The following is a 13,836-nucleotide window of genomic DNA, read 5'->3' as shown; positions in this document are numbered from 1 at the left end:
ATTATAAAAGTATGTACACATTGTAGGGTTCAAGCAAACCAGGAAATACATTCTAACTATGGCCCTGGACCACCTTTGTCTCCAACAAGTTGGGCAAACTCCGAGTCTCCAGGGACCTGATGAGCTCAAAGGATTGTGTCACATTTATGTTCGACATCCACATCTTTGGTGTCTCCCAAAAATAAAGCACTTTTTCTAGGTTGGTTCACACTTTTTGAGAATATGAATCAAACTCTCTCTCCTACATCTACTTATTTTTATACCTCAGCTGAGAGAGCAGTCTGCTCCTCTCAAGTTTGTGGTGGTTGGTATTCATGGCACAAACAGTGAGGCCATCCTTGTCTGACAACTGGTTACCTTCAGGGGGGCTCTCCCTGGAGGGTTCAGCAGCCCATTATGTCACTCCACACCCTCCCCAGCTCTTGTCATTTTATGTTTGTTCTTTGTCATTTCAGAAAAAAACATTTTATACATACCGATGAGAAAAGTCAGTTACCAAGTGGCACATCCAAGTTTACACTTAATTCAAAAACGTTTCCTGGTTTGGTTTTCTTTTTTGTCTCCAGCTATATCTCCCTAATTAGAAGCATTGGGACCTGTCATAATTTTATTTTATTATTCTATCCCTACCTGAAAACATTAACTAAACATTTCCATGCAGTCAGGTATTTTACTCTTTTTAACTATCATTTCTAAAAGAGTATTTAAGACAAGGGCTGAAGGAGTAGGTAGGGGGAAACAATATAGACAGATTACATTTATAAAATGCAGGAAGTTAGGAAAATAAGCAAATTGGACAAATATTCACTGAGAGCCTATGCTGTGTGGAGAGCACAGGCTGAGCCATGCAACCCATGGCAGGAAGTGGTGGGTCACCAGCAACATGAGGTCCCTGTCACCAGGAGAAGTATTCTAGTAAGAGAGAAGGATGGGAACAGAAACAAATGAGCTTATCATCTCATGTCAGCCTGTGAGAACTGTCATTAAGAAACACAAAGCCAGCTAACAGAGCTAAAGAATGGAAGGGCTGTTGTCTTGTAAACAGCTCAACAGAGAAGGCATCTCTGGGAGGGACCCTCCGAACAAGCTTTGGGAGCACAGGGGGCACAGTTTCCAAGTCAAGGGTACAGCAGGAGCAGACGTGGAAGCATGCTGGTATGCTGGGAAGAGCCCTGAGTGAGCAAGGACAAGAATATAAACCCTGCTAAGGAGCTCCCACAGGTCAGATTGCAGAGAGCCTGTGAGTGAGAGGAAGAGCTTTGGAACAAACTATGTGTGAGCCAAGAAGCATTTGGAGGGTTCTGGGCTCAAGAGTGACCAATAAATAAATAAATAAATAAATAAATAAATAAATAAATAACAAAACAAGGAGAGGACAAAATACTGTAGGATGATAAGGACAAAGAGAAAATTCATCTCCTCAAGGACATCAGACAAAGTTTTGGAGACCAGGTGACTCTTGACTAGAAATGACTTCACCTTGTTGGCCCAAGGCTAGAGGAAGGGAAGACACATCTTACCCAGAGGCAGAGCAGCCCTCTGTATGGTCTGAGGAGCAAGGCAAAAGGAGACCCAAAGAAAGTGGACTGCCTAAAACAGGTACGAAGAAATGGTAAATTGTGCTTAACAGAGAAGGCTCCTATTAGAACCAGTTAAATCCATTTGATTTGACAACTAGAAAGCTACTAAACAATTTAGTGAGAATAATTTTATTTCGCTGGTGGTATATTTATAATTGTTATATTGTTATCTATAATAAAAAATATATACCCATCCTGGCACAGAACTCCTAAAATTCTTGAATTCCCTGTGTTGAGAGTAATAAGTGTATTTTGTATGTTAATGAGATGATGACTTTTGGAAAGCTCTAAGGGTGAGGGCTGGTTTCCTACAGAGCCAACCATGTAATTATAGGGTTGGAAACTTCAGTCCCACCCTAGACATTGGGGAGGGGAGGGGGGCTGGATACAGTTCAATCTCCAGTGGACAATAATTTAATCAATCATACCTATGTAATAAAGGCTCCATAAAAACCCAGGAGGACAGGGTAGGAGCCCTTCTGGGTTAGTACATCAGAATGTAACCATGTGCCACCATGCTGGGCCATGAGGACAGAACCTCCTTTGTTCAGGACCTCACCCTGTATATTACTTCATAACTAGTTTCCTGAATTCTATGTGCTGCTCAAGAACCTTAATTGAACTCATGGTGGGGGTAATGGAAACCTATGATGTATAGTCAGTTTTTTATAAGCAAAGTTAACAACTTGAACTTGTGACTGACATCTGAAGTGGGGACAGTCTTGTGGGACTGAGCCCTTCACCTATGGAATCTGATGCTATCTTCAGGTAGACAGTGTCAGAATGAACTGAACTGTAGGACATCCGACTGGTGTCAGAGAATTTCTTGGTGTGAGGAAAAAACCCACATATGGGATTGGGTACAAATTTGCAGTGATATATTCAAGATTTTTTTATTAAAAGAACAGCATAGTTCTTTAGTTCTTAGTTTAATGGAGCTTATAGGACCTACTTATCCTAAGCTTAAGTCAATAATGCTAAATGTTTTGAACTGTTCTAAGTGTTATTCAATATTTGCTCAGAGATCAGCAACCCTTCATGGATAGTGTGATTATAACAAGTACCTAGGAAAAAGCCATACTGGTTGTGTAAGTTCTAGGAAATAAAGTCAACTCCCAATTTTCTGGATCAATGAAGAGAAATGGTGGCATGGGAAGCAAATGTTCCTGCACTCTTCACCCAGCCCTGCTATTTACTGAGGGGCCACTGTGTCTCTAATAACCAAAAGCAGCCATTAAGGCATTTAATGTCACAAGCCTGCAAGTCCCAGAGGTAAAGTGACTTGCACAAAGGCATGGAGTCAGTCAGAGCAGAACAGAATTTATATTCAAGTTTTTCTAACTCCAAAGTTGATCCTATCCAAGCTTGGCTAATTTCCAAAGCACGAGCTACTGGCCATCCACTGCCCAATGGAGTAGGTAATCTGTGGGAGTATAACTAACAATAAAGGAAAAGAAATGAGCTCTATTTAAAGAAATTTAACATCAAATGTGACTGGGATTACAGTTTCCCAATGATATGACTAAAAAGATTCCCCCTCCAAAATCAAGTAGATGACCAAGGTAATCATGGCATTTTTGCTGTTGATGTTTTTATATCTTTTTAAAAAATATATTTTTATTGATTTCAGAGAGGAAGGGAGAAGGATAGATAGAAACATCAATTATGAGAGAAAATCTGATTGGCTGCCTCCTGCATGCCCCCTACTGGGGATTGAGCCTGCAACCGGGGTATGTGTCCTTGACCAGAATCTATGCCGGGAACCTTCAGTCCACAGGCAGATGCTCTATCCACTGAGCCAAACCAGCTAGGACATTTTTATATCTTTGTAAAGACACTCATGGAATGCAAAGCATGACAGAAAGATCTTAACAACTTAATAGTGCTACATCTTAAGTATTTAATTTAGATTCTAAGTGTAGAAAAAGTCCACGATGAAGGGCTATACATTAGAGAAACAAATTATGCCTTCATGGTACAAAAAAAGGAAAGTTTCATCTGGCAGAGGAATACAGGGCAACTTGCAGGTGAGCATCTGTGGCTGGGAATGGCAGCTAAGGGGTAATTGTCATCACCTGGCCATACAAACTGGTGCTCTTCCCAGATGAATGAAAACATTCAAATTTTCATGCTCAAAAAGCTTTCATGATCACCAGTTACTGTTTTGAGAACTTCTATATTAGGCCTTAGTGACTGAATATTATAAATTATTGAATATTATGATCATGGAGAAAATGAGGTATGAATTCTGTTTTCACAGACTATTATATGGGAGAAGTGACAAAAACAGGAACTTGTTACAACAGTCAATGCTAGACTTTCAAACTTGGTTTTGTTGTAGTACCTAGACTAACCATTTTTTTCTACTTTCCAGTGGGAGAAATTTTCAGTGACAAATAAATTTTGGAGCAGAACTCTGTTTGTGTGTGTGGTTTTGTGTATTTTTGCACGAATGGTATATATTGAACCATATTATGTCTTGAAGTCTAGGTATTTAAAAATTAATAAGCCTACTGATGAACATATGAATAGTTGTAAACCATAGGGTTAACTGAACAACCTATAATAAACGATATTAATAATGATTAATCTAAACAAATTTATAACAAAAAAGCAAGCACAGCACTAACAGACTATCATGACCAACTGAAGACAGCCAATTACAAGTTATCTTCCCCCCAAATTATAGGGATTCCAATCCCCTGAGTGTGAGTACTCAAATACTCAAAACAGAAATCTTGTAATATTGCTAACACATGAAACTTCAGAAAAAAACTGAAGTAAAATATTTTGAAAACTTCAGTCAGATACTAATTTTAGCACAATTTTGAATATTGTAATCCTTAATAATTTACAGTTGTATATACAAATGAAAATCTATAGAATGTTATGTAATTTGCTGAAAGCAGCTAGCATTAATTGAGCACATACTATGGGTCAGGTAGTCTTTTTTTTTTTTTTTTTTTTTTTTTTAAACATATTTTATTGATATTTCACAGAGAGGAAGGGAGAGGGATAGAGAGCTAGAAACATCGATGAGAGAGAAACATCGATCAGCTGCCTCCTGCACACCCCCCACTGGGGATGCGCCCGCAACCAATGTACATGCCCTTGACCGGAATCGAACCTGGGACCTTTCAGTCCGCAGGCCGACGCTCTATCCACTGAGCCAAACCGGTTTCGGCTGGTCAGGTAGTCTTTAACATGTTATGTATATATTTACCCTATCTCATTATTATAAATATATGAAATAGACATACTAATATCACCTCCATTTTATAGGTGAGGCACAGAGAGACACATGCTCAACAAGCAGTAAAACTGCCATTCAAACACAAGCATTCAGACTCCACATTTCACACTTTTAATGACTAGGCTATGTTGCCTCTAGAACTTGAATTTTTAGATCCATTCTAGGCTATTCAGGATGATCTGGGCAACTCATCCATACACTCATTTCTAACTATGATGAGAGTGCAAATAGTGCAATGGTGTTGGAAGGGAGGAGTGCAGGTCAAAGATGGATTCTAGAGAAACTAAAAAAGAGTATCAGCAAGAAGTAATGATTGGTTGTATGTGTGGGATGATGAAGGGGTAAGGATGAAGTGGAGTCCAGAATGCCTTTGAATAAGAGGTAGGAGCTTTGGAAGCAAGTAGGTACAACAACAAAAAAACCAAGTTTTTGGTTTGGGATGATATTCATGTTTGAGATAAGCATCCGTAGGCTTTAGGATGCTTATGAGACATTCAGGTCAAGAAGTCCATTAAGCAGCTTGGCAAAGGAACGGGCAATGAGTGAAGAGAGCTGTTCCTATACCTGAAATGCTGATCCATCTCTACCTCTGTTGAAATCATTCCTACTTAAGAAAGTTATTGGAATGAGTGACTGAGATGTGCATGTGGGTATGGGGGAGAGGGGTAACAAAGTGCGACGATTTCCCCAGAATGTTGGGGTGTGAAATTTGGGAAAATACAAAACAGGGTCAAAGAAACCACAAAGCACAAATGCTTATACTCTTCTCCCAGCGTGGTACTGAGCATGACTCCCTGCGCTGCACTCTGTGTACAGACCCTGTGCTTGACAAAGCACTGCAACTTACACAAGGACCTGTACCGTGTTGGCTTTGTGGCTTTGGAAGAATCTAGCAAATGTAAAAATGCTTGCCATATTTTCAGGGACTCTTCTCATTTCTACAAGAAGTTAAGGAATTCTTTCAAAAATGTAGTCCGTTTGGATTTAAGGTTCAAGCATCATTAGGTTCTCTCAATGTAAGATATCTTCATTAACAGAAAAACTTGCTAGCTTCATCCCAAGAAGCCAAAAGGAGAGCAACAGAAGCAATGAGCGAACAAAACACACAACAATGCAGCTGCTTGCATGTGTGCCTAAAACTGGTTGTTAGTCATGGCAGCCTATTCTGATCAGAAGAATCCTTCAGACAAAAGAATAAGATATTTTGGTTTGAGGTTTATTAGAATTTAGAGTGGTTAATTTCCTCCTTAACTTTAAGTAGCCTGAAAGACAGAAATAGTAAACAGAGCAGTAAAATAGAGGTTGTATAAAATTTTTACAACTATTTTTAAATGCTGAAATTTAAAATATTTGTTTTCTCTAAAACATTTTGAAATTTATTCTATAAGTGAAATTAAGATGGAATTTTTAAAAAACAAAACATACTTCAGCTAAAAGCAATGGTCAAAATTAGATGGATTTAAGCCTGGCTCCATTTTCTAAACTGAAATATAAAAAATGAAGATTATTTTATTTATTTATTTATTTTTTCAATACATATATTTTTTTATTGAGAGAGGAAAAGAGAAAGAGATAGAGAGAGATAGAAACACCAGTGATGAGAGAATCATTGATTGGCTGCTTCCTGCACAGCCCACACTGGGGACTGAGCCTGAAACCCGGGAATGTACCCTGACCAGAAATTGAACTATGACCTCCTGGTTTATAGGTCGATATTCAAACACTGAGCCATGCCGGCTGGGCTGAAGATTCTTTTAGATAATACTATCAAAATAATTTCTTAGTGATTGTAACTTTTCATTTATATGAAGCATGAGGCTTAATTGCCAGTAAATGGCTTTCAGGGTAGCTCTAGTGATGACTAATCAATTCACCTACATATATTTAGCTTTCAAGTATTTATAATGACATGAAAAAAAAACAACACACAGCATTAAGGTAGGAATTCAGGCTAAGTATTTTAAAAGCAACAACAAAGAGAAAATACTCACGATGTGGCACTTCTAGTGGATGCCCTGTTACATCACACCATCCAATTGGGTGAATGTCAGGGCTGTCTACATCCATCCAATAGTCATATTTGTGGTCCCAGCCATCAAAATGAACCTGTTGAATAATTAGTATTTAGTAATTAGTTTCACTATCCCCATATCAAAATATTGGAAAAAAGATATCCAAAATTGAGAATGAAATTTTATTAAACACACATTACAGCTGAAACTACATTTAAAATGTGCTATCACATAGCCTTCTACTCTAGCAACCAAAGGCTATTGTGCCTTCCCCCGCCCCAAGAATTTAAAGAAATTGGTAAACAAAAATCTATCAGGATTGATTAGAACTTGAAGAAATAAGACCAATCCATTTTACCAACTAAGAAATATCGTAAGTATATTCTCTGTCCTGGTAGCCACTGAAAGAACCATGTCAGCATCATCAATAAGAGTCACCACCTGATATCAGTACAAGCCGTATGTAGATAGGAGGTGAATAGAGTAAAAGGAAGCAATGCATTTCAAAATCCTAAAAAATAGAACAATGGAAGCAAAGAGAGCTGATAAAATGTGCTACTGAGGTAGAAGGATTGATAGCTATCTAATAGCTATTATAAACCAATGTGTAAGCTTTCAGAAAACCCGAGGAAGAGATTGGGCCCAGGTCCATCGATCTTTTTGGTTATCAATGTATGCAGCTTACCTATAAAATACACATGACACATACACATGCACACACACACATACACAAGACACATACAAACAAGTCTGAGAATAAGATGAAAATAAAGTCCAATTTGTGAAAAATACTTTTTTTTTCACTTTTTAAAAAATCTTTATTGTTGAGATTATTACAGATGCCCCTCTTTGTTCCTCCCATAGCTCCCCTCCACACAGTTCCCACCTCACCCCAAGCCCTCACCACCCTATTGTCTGTGTCCATAGATAATGCATACAGGGATATAAGATCTTTCTCTAATCTCTTCTCGCATCCCCCACACCCTCTTCCCTCTGAGAATCGTCAGTTTGTTCCATTTCCATGTCCCTGATTCTATTCCATTCATGTTTATTCTGTTCATCACATTTTTCATTCATTTTATTTTTAGATTCACTTGTTGATAGATATGTATTTGTTGTTACTTTGTTGTTCATATTTTTTATCTTTACCTTTTTCTTCTTCCTCTTCTTAAAGAATACCCTTCAGCATTTCATAATACTGGTTTGGTGGTGATGAACTCCTTTAGCTTTTTCTTGTCTGTGAAGCTCTTTATCTGACCTTCAATTCTAAATGATAGCTTTGCTGGGTAGAGTAAGTCTATTTCTTTCACCAGGTAGGAGAAGTTTTCTGTCCTTATTTCTTCAAATAGGTTTTCAGGCCGAAACCGGTTTGGCTCAGTGGATAGAGCATCAGCCTGTGGACTGAAAGGTCCCAGGTTTGATTCCAGTCAAGGGCACGTACCTTGGTTGTGGGCACATCCCCAGTAGGAGGTGTGCAGGAGGCAGCTGATCCATGTTTCTCTCTCATCGATGTTTCTAACTCTCTATCGCTCTCCCTTCCTCTCTGTAAAAAAATCAATAAAATATATTAAAAATAAATAAATAAGAGAAACCAAGATGGCGGCATAGGTAAACACCTAAACTGCTGCCTCGCACAACAATTTCAAAACTACAACTAAAAGACAAATTGGACATCATCCAGAACCACAGGAAGGCTGGCTGAGTGGAAATTCTACAACTAGAAGGAAAGAGAAAAGCTCACTGAGACTCAGAGGAGCTGCAGGAGGCAGAGGTACTGAGACACGCATGGAGAGGACTGGCAACTGAGTGTGCGGCTGGCTTTCTCAAGCAGGAGGGAGACAAAAGCTCCTGACTGTGCTGAACTCCAGTTCCAGGTGGAGACTCTGGGGACCCAGACACATATGGGGTGAAACTGGATTGTCAGGAAAGAGAAAAGCACACTGAGACTCAGAGGAACTGCAGAAGGCAGAGGTACCGAGGCGCGTGCAGAGAGGGTGGGCAACTGAGTGCGCGGCTAGTTTTCTCAAGCGGGAGGGAGACAAAAGCTCCCAACTGCACTGAATTCCAGTTCCAGGCGAGACTCTGGGGACCCAGACTCATTCGGGGAGAAACTGGACTGTCTGGAAGGGGGCGGATCTTGAGGGCGGCTTTCTCTCAGAGGTGCTTGCAGTGATTACCACGGTACACTGAGACACAGGGGCCTATTAGGGCATGGCTGATGGGAAACCAATGCTGTCTACTCTGCCCTGAGACTCCGCCCCATCCAAGCTGAGCACAAAGGGTTTTGCAAGTCTTGTCTAATAAGGGTGTCTGCAGCACAGAAGTTTTCCCAGCGTAGAGACAGCTGATCCTCACAGCCAATTGGCCTGGAGGTCAATTCCTCCCAGTGATACCAACAACAATAAAGGCTTAACTACAACAAGACTGTGCACACAGCCCACAAAGGGGTGCACCAAGAGTGTCCACCTCAGGAAACTGGGGAGGCTGAGCCACTGGGCCCTATAGGACACCTAGCACACAAAGCCACTCTATCAACTCAGGGAAGCAACCAAAATGCAGAGACAAAGAAACAGATCACAAATGAAAGAAATGGAGGAAAGCAAACTATTGGACAAAGAGTTTAAAACCACGGTTATAAGGTTTTTCAAGAATTTTCTAGAAAAGGCCAATAAATTTAGTGAGACCCTCGAGGATATGAAAAAGGACCAACTAGAAATTAAGCATACACTGACTGAAATAAAAAATATTATACAGAGATCTAACAGCAGACTAAGAGGATCACAAGAATCAAGACAAAGATTTGAAATACAAAGAAGCAAAAAACACTCAACCGGAAAAGCAAAAAGAAAAAAGATTGCAAAAATATGAAGATAGTGTAAGGAGCCTCTGGGACAACTTCAAGTGTACCAACATCAGAATTATGGGGGTGCCAGAAGAAGAGAGAGAGCAAGATACTGAAAACCTATTTGAAGAAATAATGACAGAAAACTTCCCCCACCAAGTGAAAGAAATAGACTTACAAGTCCAGGAAGCACAGAGAACCCCAAACAAAAGGAATCCAAAGAGGACCACACCAAGACACATCATAATTAAAATGCCCAGAGCAAAAGACAAAGAGAGAATATTAAAAGCATTAAGAGAGAAACAGTTAGTTACCTACAAGGGAGCACCCATATGACTGTCAGCTGATTTCTCAACAGAAACTATGCAGGCCAGAGGGGAGTGGCAAGAAATATTCAAAGTGATGACTAGCAAGAACCTACAACCAAGATTACTCTACCCAGCAAAGCTATCATTCAGAATTGAAGGTCAGATAAAGAGCTTCACAGATAAGAAAAAGCTAAAGGAGTTCATCACCACCAAACCAGTATTATATGAAATGCTGAAAGGTATTCTTTAAGAAGAGGAAGAAGAAGAAAAAGATAAAGATAAAAATTATGAACAACAAATACATATCAACAAGTGAATCTAAAAATCAAGTGAATAAAAAAATCTGATGAGTAGAATAAACTGGTGAATATAATAGAATCAGGGGCATAGAAAGGGGGTGGACTGACAATTCTTGGGGGAAAAGGGGTGTGGGGGGTGCGGGAAGAGACTGGACAAAAATCGTACACCTATGGATGAGGACAGGGGGGCAGGGCGGTAAGGGCAGAGGGTGGGGTGGGAACCGGGTGGAGGAGAGTTAGTCAGGGTGGGGGGGAAAGAGGAACAATTGTAATAATCTGAACAATAAAGATTTATTAAATTTAAAAATAAATAAATAAATAAATTTGTTTAAAAAAAAAATAGGTTTTCAGTATCTTGCTCTCTCTCTTCTTCTGGCACCCCCATAATTCAGATGTTGGTATGCTTGAAGTTGTCCCAGAGGCTCCTTACACTATCTTGATATTTTTGGATTCTTTTTTCTTTTTGCTCTTCTGGTTGGGTGTTTTTTTGCTTCCTTGTATTTCAAATCATTGATTTGATTTTCAGGATCCTCTAGTCCAGAGGTTGGCAAACCGCAGCTTGCGAGCCACATGAGGCTCTTTGGCCCCTTGAGTGTGGCTCTTCCACAATATACCACGGCCTGGGTGAGTCTATTTTGAAGAAGTGGTGTTAGAAGAAGTTTAAGTTTAAAAAATTTGGCTCTCAAAAGAAATTTCAATCCTTGTACTGTTGATATTTGGCTCTGTTGACTAATGAGTTTGCCGGCCACTGCTCTAGTCTACTGTTGAATCTCTGTATATTATTCTTTATTTCAGTCAGTGTATGCTTAATTTTTAACTGGTCTTTTTCCATTTTTTTTTTTTTTTTGCATTCTCACTAAGATCCTTGAAAGTCTCACTAAGTTCCTCAGAGGTTTCTAGAAGATTCTTGAGTAACCTTATAACTGTGGTTTTGAACTCTATATCCAGTAGTTTGCTTTCTTCCATTTCTTTCATTTGTGACATGTTTCTTTGTCTCCACATTTTGGCTGCTTCCATGTGTTTTTTTTCTATGTATTGGGTAGCTGCTAAGTCTCCTTGAGTTAATAGAGTGGACTTGTGTAGTAGGTGTCCTATAGGGCACAGTGGCTCAGCCTCCCCAATCAACTGAGGTGGACACTCTTGGTGCACCCCTTTGTGGACTGTGTGCATAATCTTGTTGTAGTTGAGACTTGATTGCTGTTGGTGTCACTGGGAGGAATTGACCTCCAGGCCAATTGGCTGTGGGGACCAGCTGCGACTACAGTGGGAGAGCTGCTGTCCAGGAGACACCCCTATGGAGCAGGACTTGCTTTAGTGGGGCTTTGGTGCTCACTGAATCTGCCCCTTGAATGTGTCGCTTATGGATGTGAAGAGTTGTAATCTGGTATGGCCTGACACTGAGCACTAGTACACTGGTTCTTGGGTCTCCAGGAGATGCAAAGTCAGCCACTGTGTGGGGCCACCCAGCAGGAGCTACAGAGAGATCTGCAGATTCCTCCTTTTTGTATCTGGTTTGGAAGTGCCCAGATGAGACCCAGATGTGAAGCAAGGCAGGCTGGTGCTGGTTATTGATAGGTTTGCAGCTCCCTGATCTAGCTGCAGCTTGTTTAACAGAGTTTTCACCTGAGAAAGGACAGACCATTCATATGCCAAAGCCGCTGCACACAGCTTGGGTGGGGTTGCAAATTGGGTAGGGCGGGGTCTCAGGGAATCACCAGGGCAGAGCAAACAGAAATGGCTGCAGGGTCAGCCCTGCACCAAGGAGGTCACAGCATGGGAACAATGACCACTGGGAGCACCTCTATCTGGAAGAAAGCCACCCCCGAGTTCCTGACCCGATGCCAGATAAGCCAGTTCCTCCTCATATGTGTCTGGGTCCCCCAGAGCCTCATCCAGCACTGAAGCTCAGAGGAAGTGGGAGCTTGTAAATTTAGTTTGTGGTGTAGGCCTTTTAAGAGGAGCAGCTGGGTCTCCAGCAGCCTGTGTGGCACTCAGCCCCAATCCACACTGGTTTTTATAGCCCGTAGGGACTTCTTTCCCCAGCTCTGGGACCCTGGGCTAGGGACCTGGTGTGAGGCCGGGACTCCTTGCTCCTCCAGGCAGCCTCCACAGAGGTGATCTACCTCCCGATTAAAAAGCGGCACACCCGGGTGCTGGACCAACCTGTTCTGCACCTCCGCACCTCCTGCCAGTCTCAGTGTGCTTTCTTCTTTACCTCTCTAGTTGCAGTACTTCTACTCAGCCAGATTTCCTGTGGTTCTGGGTGATAGTTGTTTTGTATTTTAGCTGTAATTTTGATGTGGTTGTGGGAGGCAGCAAGTACAGGTGGATACCTATGCCGCCATCTTGGTTCTCTCAATACTTATTTTCGAAACATTAAATTCTGTGTTCTAGAAAATTCATATTGGATTAAAAATTCATTTGTGCAAACAAAAAATAAGAATGACAATATTGCATTATTTTATCTCTATTTTCATATATTCTCTCTCTATCAATTAAATGGAGAATATATATTTTTCAATGGGAAAAAATGGAAAATTTTAAAAAAATCACACTTTGAATAAAAATAAAAAGATTCCTATCATTATACTAAACCAACTGAAATATAAATTTATTATGCAGGGCACAAGGCCAAAAAAAGAAAAAGTTTTATGTATTAAGTCCCAATATTTTTCTCAAGATCCCTCTTTCTAAGCAAGTGGTTCTCAAACTGTGGTTCCCAGACCAGCCTCATCAGTATCAGTATCATCTGGGCACATGTTAGAAATGAATATTTTTGGATCCCAACTCAATCCTATTGAACCAGAAATTCTAAAAGTGGGACCCAACAATCTGTGTGTTAACAAGTCCTCCAGGTGAATAAGATATATGCTAAAGTTTGAGAACCAGTGATCTTAGAAATAACTTTCAAAGACTATTTCTTCCAGATTTAGGCTTCTGGACATGACAGAGCACTCTTTCATAGTAATAGCTATAAAACTAGACAAAACATATGAAGTGATTGTTTTTAGATGTTGGACAATAGGCAGCACAAATGCAATCCCTAAGTACACCCAGATAAGTCCAGAATATCAGCATGGAGATAATTTCCCGATAACTGCAGAGGGAGGAGAAACATAAACAAAGCAGTTATGTTGTGCTGAGGAGATAGAGATTGCATCTCAGAGCTGATGAAGCACCTGGAAATTGGAGGAAAAAGTATAGAGAAGCTAGAGCTACTATCTAGAAGTCTATGGAAGTTATTCATAAGACTCTGGTCAAAGGCTGGACTACATATGTGCAAGGAAAGACATGGTGAAGCAAGACAGAGAGCAGTTAATGCAGAGATGAGAGTAAAATGAACATACTAGAGGTCACACATTCCTGGGAGAATAGAGAGACCAGAGTATAAAGATCTCAAGAATCCCCTAATAATTTGACTGAGACACCAAAAAGGTCATATTTTTGGAAAAAGAACCATGCCATTGTAAGAGCTACCAACCCTAAATAGGCTAAAATCAATCTTCAAAAAGATAAAGAATGCCCAGCAATTAACTGTCTAA

At 40.2% G+C, this 13,836-nt stretch overlaps 1 protein-coding gene across 1 annotated transcript in view; it reads right to left on the bottom strand.

Annotated features, from left to right (window-relative positions):
* The window catches only part of L3MBTL4 (L3MBTL histone methyl-lysine binding protein 4), a gene marked incomplete at its 5' end in the record, with an annotated part of 276,294 nt that overhangs the window by 156,109 nt on the left and 106,349 nt on the right, over nucleotides 1-13,836 (bottom strand). Inside the window, one exon of the mRNA XM_080684810.1 lies at nucleotides 6,825-6,939. Within this exon, the coding sequence (XP_080540936.1) occupies nucleotides 6,825-6,939 (115 nt within the window). The remainder of the gene's footprint in view (nucleotides 1-6,824; nucleotides 6,940-13,836) is intronic.

This window comes from Plecotus auritus (genome assembly GCF_963455305.1).
Source record: "Plecotus auritus genome assembly, chromosome: 8".
NCBI lineage: Eukaryota > Metazoa > Chordata > Mammalia > Chiroptera > Vespertilionidae > Plecotus > Plecotus auritus.
Note: the sequence above shows the minus strand (reverse complement) of the source record. Positions and strands in the feature narration are given on the sequence as shown.